Raw genomic sequence first — 16,081 nt, 5'->3', positions numbered from 1 at the left:
TAGACCTGCCACCTCTGGGGGAAGACTGAGTGAAAGCATGAAGTGTATAGATCCTTTATTTTTGTCAATCTCAGCAGAAAAGCATCCCACAGGCCAGGGTTTCCATTAGGAAAATGTGGCGCCGGACAACCTGACGGGAAGATTTTAATTTACTGGCCATTTGTGAAATCTACCGGACCCATATGCATTGGGTGCATAACCCATTAGGGTGTCCACCCAAGGTGCTCAGAATGACAGAAATCACATTTAGATTATGGTAATGGATGTTAACAGAACATCCAGCTCATGTAAAAAAAAACCGAAGCAGACAAGAAAATAACATTTTCAAACATTTGCCATAATGCAATTCGTGGGAAAATAACATTCTAAAACCGCGCATCTGGGAAAACACCATTCAAAGCAGCGCACCTGATAGCAGTTCCATATGTGACAAAGATTAACATCTCTGTTAGAAACTTAGAAAGAGGGGGAACGTAAAGATGCAACAACTAGGATGGGTTGCTAATATGACTAGGATTGTACCTTTGACTTCTGGACAACGAAATAAAGTTATGAAAACCAAAAGAACAGGAGAGAAAATGGCATACCGGTCGGTCCAATAGGGAAGTAAATGGAAATACATGTCACAAAATTATATAATTACTCCTGTCTATACAGAAATAAAAATATTCAAAATACTTCACCAGAAAGAATGACTTCGGTCAAGGTTAATTAGCTTCTTTAAAAAGACAGCTGTGGGACTCTCGAGTGGCGCAGCATCGCAGTGCTAGAGGCGTCACTACAGACCCGGGTGCGATCCCAGGCTGTGTCGCAGCCGGGAGACCCATGAGGTGGTGCACAATTGGCCCAGCATCGTCCGGGTTAGGGGAGGGTTTGGCCAGCTGGGATGTTCTTGTCCCATCGCGCTGTAGCGACTCCTTGTGTTGGGCCGGGCGCATGCACGCTGACTTCGGTCACCAGTTGTACGGTGTTTCCTTCGACACATTGGTGCAGCTGGCTTCCGGGTTAAGCAAGCAGTGTGTCAAGAAGCAGTGCAGCTTGGTAGGGTCGTGTTTCGGAGGACGCATGGCTCTCGACCTTCGCCTCTACCGAGTCCGTACGGGAGTTGCAGTGATGGGACAAGACTAACTACCAATTTGGGAGAAAAGGGGGTAAAAAATACCCCCAAAAATAAACAAATAAAAAGATAGCTGTGGAATATTTCAAATCACAAGTTTGTAGGCCTATACCAATTTGGGAAGCCCAATTTGGGCAGCACACATGGCAATAGGCCTAGCTCATTATTGAGTTGCGGCTGTCAGTGAAAAGCATCTCAAATATGTGAAGATGATGTTTTTTGAGTATAATTTAAAATGTTTAGACAAGGGGTGTGTGGCGAAGACGAGTCTCTCTCCAGAATGGCTCAGCTGTCTCCCGCCAATTCTTGTGCATTCACACTGTTTCATTGAGTACGGTTACATGCACACAAGGCAATTATTGTGGATAGTCAGATTAATTCATACAGTTCTATTAAAACGTTTACATGCTTTGCAAGAAGAACGATTTCCCTAATAATCCTGTTTACATGGACACATCTGAAATCAGGCTACCTGATGGCACTGAAATGCAGAAAATCGCCACTCAAAATAAACGTCCTACCACAGCAACCATGTTATTTTTGGGAAGCATATTTGATTCTGAGGTCGGACATAAAGTTTGTATGTGAAAACTACTTCTAAGACGCATACATTGTTGTTCCGAACTCAGGGAGGCTCGCTCAGCTGGTGCTAGCACATGCGCAGACCAAATATACAGCTGGAACGTCGATTAAAGCGTTTACATGTCCTAATTATTTGAAAGAGTGCTCAGAAAACCAGGTGTTTTAATAGGAGTATACTTACTTAGATTTTGACATTACGCCGATTAAGAGTAAGGTGTTAACATGACTATTGCATAATCTGCCTACTGCCATAATCAGTTTAATATCAAATTATTACTGTGCATGTAAACGTACTCACTGTGTGAATTGTTAGCCCTTTGATTTTTTATTCTATCAATTCCCCATTGCATATGTTACCAGTAGTAAATGTACCGTTAATCCCCGTCATTTGGTTATATCAACTTCTGTTAATGCATGTATTATAATTATAGTTATTTACCATTCTCGCAGTGAAAACGTTGTTTGCGGAGTTCACAACCTGCTACACTTGTGCGAAACAAGTTTTGGTTTATTTTATAACCATCATTTATGAGATTTGTTAAAATGTTTAATTGTCTTTCGTTTGAGCATGTGTCTGGTTTCTCTGTCCTGATAATGTTTGAGGGAGCGCGTGCGCCAGAGCACGCATAGAAGTACCTGGTCTGCTGCGCAGAAATGTAGGAAAGTGTTTTTTTCAACATCCATTGTGAATTATAATATATTAAAACTATAGTTCCTCACAGTAAGGTATTTGAAAAATCTTTCCAACAATTGCCCCCTTGATAATCACCAATCCTCAGTGTGAAAGAGCAATGGAAGTTATAGACCTACTACTGCATTGGCCTATAGGCTATGAGTTCCATGCGCTCATTTCTTTAGCTGCCAATGGATCATGGTGTATGAATGTGTCCATATGGCAGAGGCTGGTGACTTTTTTGGTTTACTTTTAGATTATCATTTTAATTCAGATTATGATTAACCACTTGTCAATGACTTCGAATAACAAAAACTTTATAATTGAAATGAAACTGTTCCACGAAAATGCGCATATGAAAAATCATAACTGGCACGCAGAACGGTAGAAATTGTAGGATCAATTGTAAGCTTCCCCAAAATTGAAACTCAGGTGCCGCCTATTAAGTCTTTATAAAAGAATGCTTCCACGTTTGGATTTTGCCTTCAGGCTACTTTGAAGCAAGGTAAGACATGCCTCATAATATGTAATAAAACATTCAGGTTTCAAACAATTAAGTATGTTTTCAAAATGCATACTGCCTCCAGCTCACATTGTAAAGTGGTGGGTGACGCGCCGATACCCTGCGCTTGAATGGTGAATGGGAGACTCGCTTCAATTACCAGTAGAGAAATAAAAATAGTAGCTCTTTTTAAAATCGTGCACCAAAACTGTTTTTAAACACATGATTGCATTTAGAATTGTTGTGCACTGAACGGGCTTATAAAAGCAAATGTTTTACTCCAGCAGCAACCAGCTGAGGAGCTGCAGGAGAAATCCTGCAACAAAAAAAGGCTCTGTATGCTGTGCTATTTTGGCCGGCAACAGTTTTATTTATCGGCTTTTCATTCATTTGTATTATTATTGACGGCTATGTTTATTGTATATTGAGATATTGGTCCTATCACTATGATCATTGATCTTCTAAAGAAGCTATCCTTTTTCCTTTCTTTCTGTGCCCCCAAATGTTTAGATATACTGGGTAAAGTTACCAGATTGTTAGTTAGCTAGCTAATGAAGTAACATACCTGAGTAAACAAATGCCCATTAGCAGCATTTGAACGACCCGCGTCATGGTTTAAAAACAGGGCCTAAAAATGAACTTTTTGGTCCACCAGCCACAATGGTAGATAGATGAAAAAATCTGCCAGCCACTCAGAATACTTACCAGCTAATACATTTATTGGTCATAATAACACCCAAAAAAAAAAATCTCGGTTTTGTTTTTCCAGGTTTCGAATTTCCAAGGTTTTCACTAAAAATCACATTTTTTTAAATAGAAAAAGAAAATGTGATGTTCCAAGTCCACAACAATGCTTAAACCACATCAGGATACCACTTTTGAGGCCGGGGGAAGAATAAAAAAAATATACACACTACCGGTCAAAAGTTTTAGAACACCTACTCTTTCAAGGGATTGTATTTATTTTTTACATTGTAGAATAATAGTGAAGACACCAAAACTATGAAATAACACATATGGAATCATGTAGTTACCAAAACAAAAAAAAAGTGTTAAACAAATTTTATATTTGAGATTCTTCAAAGTAGCCACCCTTTGCCTTGATGACAGCTTTGCACACGCTTGGCATTCTCTCAACCAGCTTCATGCGTGCCTTCTAAAAATGTAATTTGTGGAATTTCTTTCCTTCTTAATGCGTTTGAGCCAATCAGTTGTGTTGTGACAAGGTGGGGGGGGGGGGGTATACAGAAGATAGCCCTATTTGGTAAAATACCAAGTCCATTTTATGGCAAGAACAGCTCAAATAAGCAAAGAGAAACGGCAGTCCATCATTACTTTAGACATGAAGGTCAGTCAATACGGAACATTTCAAGAACTTTGAAAGTTTCTTCAAATGTAGTCGCAAAAACCATCAAGCGCTATGATGAAACTGGCTCTCATGAGGACTGCCACAGGAATGGAAGACCCAGAGTTACCTCTGCGGCAGGCAGAGGATAAGTTCATTAGAGTTACCAGCCTCAGAAATTGCAGTCTAAATAAATGCTTCACAGAGTTCAAGTAACAGACGCATCTCAACATCAACTGTTCAGAGGGGACTGTGTGAATCAGGCCTTCATGGTTGAATTGCTGCAAAGAAACCACTACTAAAAGGACACCAATAAGAAGAAGAGACCTGCTTGGGCCAAGAAACACGAGCAATGGACATTGGACCGGTGGAAATGTGTCCTTTGGTCTGGAGTCCAAATTTGAGATTTTTGGTTCCAACCGCTGTGACTTTGTGAGACGCGGTGTGGGTGAACTGATGATCTCCGCATGTGTATTTCCCACCGTAAAGCATGGAGGAGGAGGTGTTATGGTGTGGGGGTGCTTTGCTGGTGACACTGTCTGTGATTTATTTAGAATTCAAGGCACACTTAACCAGCATGGCTACCACAGCATTCTGCAGCAATACGCCATCCCATCTGGTTTGGGCTTAGTGGGACTATCATTCGTTTTTCAACAGGACAATGACCCAACACACCTCCAGGCTGTGTAAGGGCTATTTTACCAAGAAGGAGAGTGCTGGAGTGCTGCATCAGATGACCTGGCCTCCACAATCCCCCGACCTCAACCAAATTGAGATGGTTTGGGATGAGTTGGACCGCAGAGTGAAGGAAAAGCAGCCAACAAGTGCTCAGCATATGTGGGAACTCCTTCAAGACTGTTGGAAAAGCATTCTAGGTGAAGCTGGTTGAGAATTCCAAGAGCGTGCAAAGCTGTCATCAAGGCAAAGGGTGGCTATTTGAAGAATATAAAATATATTTCGTTTATTTTTTATGTAATGGTTACTACATGATTCCATATGTGTTATTTCATAGTTTTGATGTCTTCCCTATTATTTTACAATGTAGAAAATAGTAAAAATAAAGAAAAACCCTTGAATGAGTAGGTGTTCTAAAACTTTTGACCTGTAGTGTACATTTAGAGTACTTTGCAGATATGGGAAATGACTGTTTCGGCATCGCTATCTGGCTACAAAGTGGTAGACAGGCATTCATCTTCAGAAAGTTACAAGAAATACAAATCGCTGATGCATTCTTTACAACATTAAAGAATCTGCGCTTGCTTTTATCTCTAGGGCACTCCAAAATAATTGCACAGTGAAGTCTATCATTACAACAATTATTATCTGGGAGCTCCGGCACTGGTGCTCCCAAAATAAAATGTCAGGTAGCACAGCACAATATCTAGGAGCACTTTATAGAGCCCTGGTGATGCCTGTCCTCTTGACCCGTCTTCACACACCCGCTCTGTCTGGAGCTGGGAGGCTGGAAAGCCTGTCTGGTCTAGTCTAGGCTGGAAGGGAAGAGATGGGCCTCGGTGTACATGGGGTTGGGGTGGGTGGTGTATAACCTAGCCTATGTCTGGGGAATAAAGCCTTGTGCTATAGTTTTACTGATCATGGGACAGCTTTAACAACCATGTGAGAGGGGATTTCAGCTCCTCCCAGCGTAGTGCCTACTAGGGTTGGGCGGTATTCAGACTTTTGTAACTTCATACCGTTCCTGTACCATACCAGGGTTTACTTAATTCTAGCAGTGCACACAATAGGCACCATTTCTTCCAAAACATATTTTTTAACACACTAACAAATGTATCCTTGATCTAGGAGGGGATCGTCTCTGCTGTAACAAAAAATAAGCTTGATCTTGCAAGCTAGCAAACCAAATGCATAGCTGGAGCCCTGAGCTGGAGATCATTTGGCAAATTTTAGGTAGTTAACATAGTTGTAAGCAGTGACGTAGCACGCACCCTCGCATGTTTGTGACAAAGGTTTGACATGTAAAGTTAGAGGGAGCATAAAAGAAAGAAACTGCAATAATATATCCTGAGGCAATAGAAAATAAATGTGCAGCTTGATCGGTTATACGCTTCATGTCTGAATCCTGGGGAGATATTAGTCACATGCCAGTGTCAGCATCATCTCTGAAGAATGGAGGGAGAAGAGGGGGGATTGAGTGTGGAAGGGGAGAGAGAAGGGACTAAGTGGAAGGGGGAGGAGGGGATAGAGGATGGATGGATAGATAGAGGGCTGAAGGGGGGAGTAGAGGGGTAGAAACAGGCCTTGGCAGGCCAGCCTGCTGCACTTCACACAGCAGATTAGAAATTCATCAGTCAGGAATCTGACCCATTTTAAATTCACAAAAGCAATGAGCTCAGGGGCATGTGCGGGATTCTCGCTCTGAGCTGAGCGAGGGGGAAGGGCTGTGTTAGCAGTATCTCCACGTTCTTGGTGTGTGTGTGTTGTGTGGGGTCTGTGATGGTTATGACAGGCTCAGAGAGTGTCAATATAAAAGAGTGCATTCGGAAAGTATTCAGACCCCTTGACTTTTTCCACATCGTTACATTACAGCCTTATTCTAAAATGGATGAAATAAAAACAATTATCTTCAATTTACACACAATACCCCATAATGACCAAGCAAAAACAGGTTTTTAGAACATTTGGAGAACCTTCCAGAAGGACAACCATCTCAGCAGCACTCCACCAATCAGGCCTTTATGGTAGAGTGGCCAGACTGAAGCCACTCCTCAGTAAAAGGCACATGACAGCCCGCTTGGAGTTTGCCAAAAGGCACCTAAATACTCTCAGACCATGAGAAACAAGATTCTCTGGTCTGATTAAACCAAGATTGAACTCTTTGGCCTGAATGTCAAGCGTCATGTCTGGAGGAAACCTGGCACCATCCATACTGTGAAGCATGGTGGAGGCAGCATCATGCTGTGGGGATGTTTTTCAGCGGCAGGGGCTGGTAGACTAGTCAGGATTGAGGGAAAGCTGAACGGAGCAAAGTACAGAGAGATCCTTGAGGAAAACCTGCTCCAGAGCGCTCAGGACCTCAGGCTGGGGTGAAGGTTCACCTTCCAACAGGACAACGACCCTAAGCAAACAGCCAAGATAACGCATGAGTGGATGTCCTTGAGTGGCCCAGCCAGAGCCCGGACTTGAACCCGATCGAACATCTCTGGAGAGACCTGAAAATAGCTGTGCAGCAACGCTCCACATCCAACCTGACAGAGCTTGAGAGGATCTGCAGAAAAGAAGGGGAGAAACTCGCCAAATACAGGTGTGCCAAGCTTGTAGCGTCATACCCAAGAAGACTCCAGGCTGTAATCGCTGCCAAAAGGTGCTTCAACAAAGTAGGGTAAAGGGTCTGAATACTTACGTAAAATGTAATATTTCTGTTTTTAAAAAATTCTAAATTTGGAAAAATGTCTGAAAAACCTGTTTTTGCTTTGTCATTATGGGTGTAGATTGAGGAGGAAAAAACAATTCAATCCATTTTAGAATAAGGCTGTAATGTAACAAAATGTGGAAAAAGTCAAGCAGTCTGAAAACTTTCCAAATGCTCTGTATATGGTCATTTTTTGATATACAGGGTAAAGTTGATAATTTCATAACCAGCCTTCGTGAATTCTCATCCAAGTGGAGAAGTGCAACTGAAGCACAAAATGAGTCTCATGCCGAGCAGAAATTACAATAAGTATTTTAGATATTATTATTTTATTTTTATTTATTCTGCATTAATGCGATAAATAGACACATTACTAGCTAACCATTTTAAATCAGCAAAAATAACAAATTAATTCGTGGGTGATGATGATTTCAGATCAAAACATTGCCCCCCCCCCCCCCCCCCCCCGAACTGATATTGGAGTGGTAGAAGCCCAGTTTCCCTTATGGCTCAGCTCAGGTGTCTACACACACCATAGACATATGCATCATTTACACACACACACACACACACACACACACACACACACAGAAGTCAGCTCAGAAAGATCCAGCTAAGAGAGGCCCAGCTCATGAGCTCCATCAGCAGCAGATTTTAATTTAGAATGGAAAATGAATGTGTTTATGCAACAATGTTAATGCATCGAATCATATTGAACCGAATTTATTCTATCCTCAGATCAAACCGAATCGCACTAATCGTTTCAAACTAAAACATATCGGAGCCCATGTATCTGGATGCATATCAAATCATCTTGAAAGGGAAAGATGCACATCCCTAGTATTCAGTAGATCTGTTTAACTAAGACCCAGAGCCAGGTCAACACTTCGTAAATAAATAACGCTTTTACAAGCAATCAATATACACATGCAAATATTTTCTTTAAGTTCAACTTGAAGTTGTAATTTAACTACATCATGACTTTCAAGACAAAACACGCAACACAGCTCTGTGTACGAATAAAGGAGAAACATATTGCGAAACACTAGTCATACCAATACCACAATGAGGAAGGACACATTCTTAATATATTTTAAAAACATCACAAAATGAGGAAGTGTGGGGCCACTCTAGAGCCCTTCCTCTGACCAGAAAGAATCCAAACAATTAAAAGGGAAAAGGCGACCCCGTCTCTTAAAGGGGAAACAGCTGTGGTTGTGACTCAGGAGACTGAATCAGGGAGGAAATCACTCTGGCCGTGGGCCACGAAAACAGTCTGCTGGAACGCAAACAGTCACCGGTGTTGTGGTGGCATGGACCCATGTAGTTAGGTACGAAACAATTTAGAAACAGATCAATAAGAACAGATTGTCATATTCCATTTCAAAAAGCTTTGCTGCATTGTGCACTAATGAAGATGACCCTTATATTCAGGAGGTGGTCCATCCTGATGGAAAATATATTGTCATCTCTAGGGCAGGGACGATACCAGTATCACAATATTTTTTCCATGGCAAAAATGAAAACACGAAGCAGACCAAAGTCTTTGGACGTTTAAAAACCTGCTGTATGTAAAATAGTGTGCTATAGCTTGGAAAATAAATAAATGTGACTCTGGATGACAACAATGTTTGTTTTCCTAAAGAAGTTAAATCCACTTCGTGTTTTGTTTCCTTGCCACGACACTAACGAGTATCACGATACTGGTATCGTCTCGGCCCTAGTCAGCTCTGTAACATTGCTATTGGCAACGGGCTAGATCTCAGAGGAAATACCAGGAATTCAAAGGTGAGGGTTCGGAACAACAAAGGGGATTGCACTAGTGTACTAAACTAATATCAGGAGGATTATTAGCAACTATTTTACAACTGAGATATTTGATATGGCTTTGAGATACGGAATGCGCATTGGCCATTGCGATTGCATAGGCCTCATTGGGTGGTAGGCTACAACTGCAAAGTTTGGGGATATTACATTTATTAATAGATGGCTACTAGCAGTGGGTATTATATTTAGAGTTAGCGATCTAGCTCATGTGTTTTTAGTTTCCACTTACTCAGTTGGTGAATTACCCCCAAATAAATTAGCCTATGATATTAGTGCACATAAAGTTGCATGCAAATTAATCTCTACTGAAAAAATGCAATTCTGAAAATGCTGGAGCTCTATTTTAACAGTAGAATATAAACAGCCTAATTGTCAACCCAAAATGCATGACAATCACTGGATTAGGATGCAAATTAAAATACTTTAAATCACAACATGAAAACAACTTATTTCTTGAATACAATCTCAGTAGTCTTACCCTTTTTAATAAAGCACTGTGAATTACTTTTTAAGATGATACTAATTTTTCTATTGTGTGACGCCGCAATTTGTTTTGTTGGTGCAACCAAATCCTGGGCTGGTGCCACCAACTCTAAAACTTAGTGGAACCAGTGACACCAGGGGAAAATGTTAGTCTGGAGCCCTGCAAATGTTCCAGTGTTCACTGGATTTGCAACACCAGAGCAGTGCAATGTGAAGGGACACGCTGGGATGACTGACACACCCTCAGGTGTTTAACCGGTGACACTCACAGTTACAATGTCCAAATGCCCCGAATGTGACTCAGACCGCATGACAGTACCACAGTCACAGGAAGGAAAGATAGGTAGACTTATGGGCCTATGCCTCCTTGTCAAGATGATACTAGTATATTCTTCTCACAGATTTTGTAGGTTATGAGTGACATAACAGGTTTTGTATGGGTCTGACTAGGAATGAAAATAATTATTTTTGTAACTTGTCAATTTTGTAATCACTGGGGTTATCAGTGATGCTCTTTCATATCAGTAGTCATGAAGGGAGGGATTTGAGGATACAAGTTTGTTAAATAGATAGTATTGAGATGCAGCCCATGCTCTTACCTGCAGCTCGCACCATGCCACCTCCACTGTGGTCTCTGTGTCCAGGCCCTTGTAGACCGTCTTGAAGGAACCACGTCCAATCTCAATGTCAAACTTCAGGAAACGCCCATCCGGCGATGTTCCCACCGCTTTCGTCTCTGCTTCCTCGATGTCATCCTGCACCTTCTTCTCGGCCTCTCTCTGTTCAGCCTCCACCCGGGCTTTCTCCTTCTCTTCCTCCCCCTTCACCTCACTCCCACTCCCAGGATCAGGTTCTGTCGTTTGGTTTGGCAGTTGGGCAGCTAGACTGTTTGCTGGCTGAGCCACCACTGCTTCCCCATCACAGATATCTTGTACTATGGCAGCCTTCTGCTCTACAGACACATCTACCTTCACTTCTCCTCCTTCGCTCTCAGCTGATTCCTCCGTCACAGTCACACGGGGTGCAGGTCTTGGGGTGGGGGGTGCACCGGCGGGACGGGGCACAACATCTTGCACGGGGGGTACAAGGGGCGCGAGGACAGGGATTGTATTGGGTAAGGGGAGGTCAAGGGCGGTGGCGTTGGAGTCGCTGATGACGCTGCGGCGGAAGAATGGTCGATATTCGGCGGTGCAACGGTCGCGCTCCATTGTGTGGTGGCGGTGCCTCACCTCCACTACCATCTTTTCACCAACAAGTGAGTCCGAGCCAGATCCGTTGTTTACGTTGCAATTACCGCTCTTGGAAAGGGGAGCCAGGAACTTCACCATCTTGTCGTTGGGCTTTTCCGACATCCCACCACCCACTACAATTCAACAGAGAAAAGAGAAGTCAAACTTCCTCCATACAGGCTTTGGAATTAAACAAATCTATCTGGTCAAAAAAAAAGTCAAATCAGACTGCAACTAAACAGGAGCTTGTTTTGCAGATCTCGCTCTCCTATTCCTACCTGTGTGCTTGTTGCTTAAAAACAGTCAGCAGGTGTACAGGGCTCAGTGTCTGGATGGAGGGTGTTCTTTTGTAAATGGAAACGAACAGAACACTGTCACGGAACAGGGAAAGCTGATGCTGATACACGAGACTCTTTAGATCCACACCATCCATGCTGCAAGACCCCAGGTACAGCCGAGATCCAGCATAAGGAGCCACCAGGGAGGGGGAAAGAGCTAGACTCTGCTCCAGGCACCAAGCTTCACTGCAGGCAACACACTGCCAGCTGAGATCCAGTGTCACTGCAGGGGGAAAGAAGCAGTGAGAGATTAGATCAGTATAACAAAATTCAGGGGGAAAAGGGAAAACTGGTTTATGGGCAGGTGAGAGGAGGGTTTGCTCAGAAAATCTGGAATTCCTGATTTATCAGGCAAAATTCCATCAATGAGTGCAAAGAGAGAGTTGAGGAATACCCATTAAAAAAAAGTTGTTAAGAAGCAGTACATTAGAGTGAATGTAGCCTACTGTCAAGAGTCAGTATTTATATATCAACAAGAATATCTGTAGCTACCTTGTAGTGGAGGTCAAGCGGCAGACAGTTATCTCAAGCTTTACAGTACACAGCAGTGTAACAGTGAATCAACTAGGTAACTAAATATCATAATACGACAGTAGCTTCACTAGCTTGTAAGTTGTAGTCAACTGCATTCAACGCAGACCCAAAGGCAGCGTTCAAATACTACAAGGTTTTACGCAACCCTCTCGGTCCTAGTTATGTCACACTGTTATGGGTCTAAACCACATTGATTAAACACCCTAGAGTCGATTGACGCACCTGTGCGTCACACGATGACGTCATTTTGAATATTGAATAGCTTTGCGCCTATTCCATAACACGGGGGCTTGTGAAAGCGGGCCTTTTCTACACGAGAGGATCCGGACAAGAAAATCATCACGAAATCGTCTGTAAAACCCGAAATGTCTGAGCTACAAACTAATATGTGACAGTGTCGGTTGTTTGGCTCTACGACAACCACAAGCTTTACAGCAGTCATCTCAACTCTGTCACTGACTTCCTCATTTTGAAGAAGTCATCTCACAAAACCGACTGTCCAGACCGAACCGTTTGAGCTACAAACCAATATCGAAAAGGAAGACTCTCACAAACACAAAGGTGTCAGTTGTTCTGCTCTAAAACGCACACAAGCTTCAGGAGAGTCGTCTGGAGGTAACCCAGTAACGGGCTTTAAAAATTGCAAAAGGTGCATAGGGGGTAAAATGTGCCAAATATAACGCTCCCAAACATGGGTCTATATTTTTATTTTCTCTCAGATATAAGTCACACTTATTATTTATTTACTTTCTGCTTTGTCATTTATGAATGTGTTATTCAATGCATTTCTATGGGCTATAGCAGTAAAGGCCAAATTCAATGTTTAATCAATTATTTTGTAAATATAGTGAACAAAAATATATAAACGCAACATGCAACAACTTCAAAGAGTTACAGTTCATATAAGGAAAATCAGTCAATTGAAATAAATTATTTAGGCCCTAATCTATGGATTTCACTGGGAATACAGATATGCATCTGTTGGTCACAGATACCTTGTGACCAACAGAAAACCAGTCAATGGATAAAGAAAACCAGCCAGTATCTGGTGTGGCCACCATTTGCCTCATGCAACGCGATACATCTCCTTCACATAGAGTTGATCAGGCTGTTGATTGTGGCCTGTGGAATGTTGTCCCACTCCTCTTCAATGGCTGTGCGAAGTTGCTGGATATTGGCGGGAACTGGAACACCCTGTTGTACACGTCGATCCAGAGCATCCCAAACATGCTCAATGGTGTGACATGTCTGCTGAGTATCCAGGCCATGGAAGAACTGGGAAATGTTCCGCTTCCAGGAATTGTGTACAGATCCTTGCAACATGGGGCTGTGCATTATCATGCATGAGGTGATGGCGGCGGATGAATGGCACGACAATGGGCCTCAGGATCTCACCACGGTATCTCTGTGCATTCAAATTGCCATCGATAAAATGATATTGTGTTCATTGTCCGTAGCGTATGCCTGCCCATACCATAACCCTACCGCCACCATGGGGCACTCTGTTCACAACGTTGCCATCAGCAAACAGCTCGCCCACACTATGCCATACACGTGGTCTGCACTTGTGAGGAGGTTGGACATGCTGCCAAATTCTCTAAAAACAACTTTGGAGGCAGCTTATGGTAGAAAAATTAACATTAAATTCTCTGGCAACAGCTCTGGTGGACATTCCTGCAGTCAGCTTGCCAATTGCACACTCCCTCAAAACATGAGACATCTGTGGCATTGTGTTGTGTGACAAAACTGCACATTTTAGAGTGGTATTTTATTGTCCCCAGCTCAACGTGCACCTGTGATCATGCTGTTTAATCAGCTTCTTGATATGCCACACCTGTCAGGTGGATGGATTATCTTGGCAAAGGAGAAATTCTCACTAACAGGGATGCAAACAAATTTGTGCACAAAATTAGAATAATAATATTTGTGTGTATGGAACATTTCTGGGATCTTTTATTTCAGCTCATGAAATATGGGACAAACACGTTGCGTTTTTATTTTTGTTCAGCATATGTTTTTGTTATACCTACAAGGGTCCTAAAATCCAATGGCTAAATTATACATTATATGACCATCTTAAAACAATTATATTTGCTAGCTTAGTAGATATTGCGATCTAAGGGCTTAGACCTAGACGGGTTAATTTCTGAGCTTTGCAGAGAAAAGCATGTGATTAAATTCAGCACAACCTATGTGCATATGCTATACTTAACAACATTTTGACATTGATGAGTCAGTTATCAATGTAAAATGGTTGACGTAAACACATTTACATTTTCTAGCTAGATAGATAACATTCGCGACCAAATATACTAAATGCCCAAACCACAGAATTTCGAAACCTAGAGGCGCAACATGCCAAGACTTCCTGGAACTCTTGCGAAACAGACCAGACCTGGGTTTGGAGTTTGATAAATCAATGAGAGAAGTGAAAGATTCTTCCTTAGATGTTAATTCTCGAAATCTAAAGTAACAACCTAGATTAGCGCCAACGTCTTCAGTAGTTTAACATATTATTCCAACCTCGATATTGAAGGAGTGCCTTTGAGTTGACAGCCTGCACATGCGCAGTTCGGTGCGAGACGACCGTTACACCCGTTTATATGCATGAGTTTAGCTAGCCAACGTCGCCTACAGGTGTGATTGGGGATTTATTGGAGAAGCAGTTAACCTATATTCATACTGTATAGTCTTTGGACAAACGTTAGCTAGCTCACCATCATTCCATGGCGACTGCGCAGTTAACTAGCTAGCATTATTAGCTAACGTAAAAATGTGTGATACATTAACAGAAATATCAAAGTTTCTAAACCCAAAGGCACAACATTGCGAGACCTCCGGGAATGCTTGAGAAACAGAACAATCAGACCAGGCCGGGGTTTGAGAAGTCAATGAGAGAAGTGAAAAATTCTTACTTAGTTTTTCATTTTCTCAAAATCTAAAACCACAACCTAGATTCGAGCAAATGTCTTAAGTAGTTTAACATGTTATTACTCCAACCTCGTGAAATTGACCAACTGGCACGTTTTCATTTTCGTCAAAACCAACTTTATATCGAAGGAGTGCCTTTGAGTTGACGGCCTGCGCAGTTCGGCGCGAGACGACCGTTAGACCCGATGACGTATTTCTACGCATGAGCTAAGAAGCTAGTCAAGGTCGCCATGACGTCGCCTACTAGTGTGATCGGAGACGCAGTTTTAGCCTATCTTCGTACTGTTCTGTCTTTGGAAATATCTGTGATAGTTAGCTAACTACTTTAAGTTATCTAGCTACAATTGCGCTTGATAGCTACTTAAACTTCGTAAATAACAATTGAATAACGTTTGTCAAATTACATTATCGTGAAATCGAAGCGATAACTAACACAAAACACAACAATACAAAGAAAAAACAAACATGAGATTTGGCCCTTGACTGTTTGAAATCTGTCTGAGTAGCTTTGGCTAGCAGTAGCTGGAGCGAGAGTTCTTTGTTTGCCCATTTCCTCATTGAACGAATGACAGTTCCGCGTTGCCAAAACTGCGATTCCCCCATAGTAAGCTAATACTAATAGAAATACGTTGATCTGTAGTTTCATTTACCGTCATGTGGTCAAGTTTCCATCCATAAGTAGCCATCAAGCTGTGAGAACTCTCCGAGACGTTTGTTTACCCAAGATGGTCCTTGGCAAGGAGCCGGCTGGAGAATTCCAAACACTGACAGGCAGCGTTGATTCTTCTTCTTCAATGAGGTTTAATGGCGGTTGGCATCCCATTTGTTGCATTACCGCCACCTACTAGACTGGAGTACAACTCCCTTATATTTTGCTTGAAAATTAAATTAAATAAAGAAATACCCTACCATCTAACACTACACTCACAAATTCAAAAATACTATTAATAATTAACACCACCCTTCTCCACTATTTAAATATATTCATTCCTACCTCATGCCTTCAACCTGAAATTATGGGACATCACCACTTAACACTCCCTGTAACTCTTCTGATGTCAAGTCTCGCACACCCAAATACCTCTCTGCAGCTGCCACCACAACCTCAATTTTCTTCGACTTATGTTCCATCCCTGCAGTACAATTAATA

The 16,081-nt window shown here is 42.1% G+C and overlaps 1 protein-coding gene across 1 annotated transcript in view; it reads right to left on the bottom strand.

Moving 5' to 3' along the window:
• Window positions 1-15,700, bottom strand: part of LOC311137281 (serine/threonine-protein kinase WNK1-like) — a 65,374-nt gene extending 49,674 nt beyond the window's left edge. Inside the window, exons 1-3 of the mRNA XM_084171702.1 lie at window positions 15,582-15,700; window positions 11,407-11,689; window positions 10,499-11,262 (exon numbers count right to left, since the gene is read on the bottom strand). Of these exons, the coding sequence (XP_084027828.1) occupies window positions 10,499-11,251 (753 nt within the window). The 5' untranslated portion in view covers window positions 11,252-11,262; window positions 11,407-11,689; window positions 15,582-15,700. The remainder of the gene's footprint in view (window positions 1-10,498; window positions 11,263-11,406; window positions 11,690-15,581) is intronic.
• Window positions 15,701-16,081: the final 381 nt, after the last annotated feature.

Source organism: Coregonus lavaretus (assembly GCF_964263955.1).
Source record: "Coregonus lavaretus genome assembly, chromosome: 11".
Classification (NCBI taxonomy): Eukaryota; Metazoa; Chordata; class Actinopteri; order Salmoniformes; family Salmonidae; genus Coregonus; species Coregonus lavaretus.
This window is presented reverse-complemented; position numbering and strand designations above follow the sequence as displayed.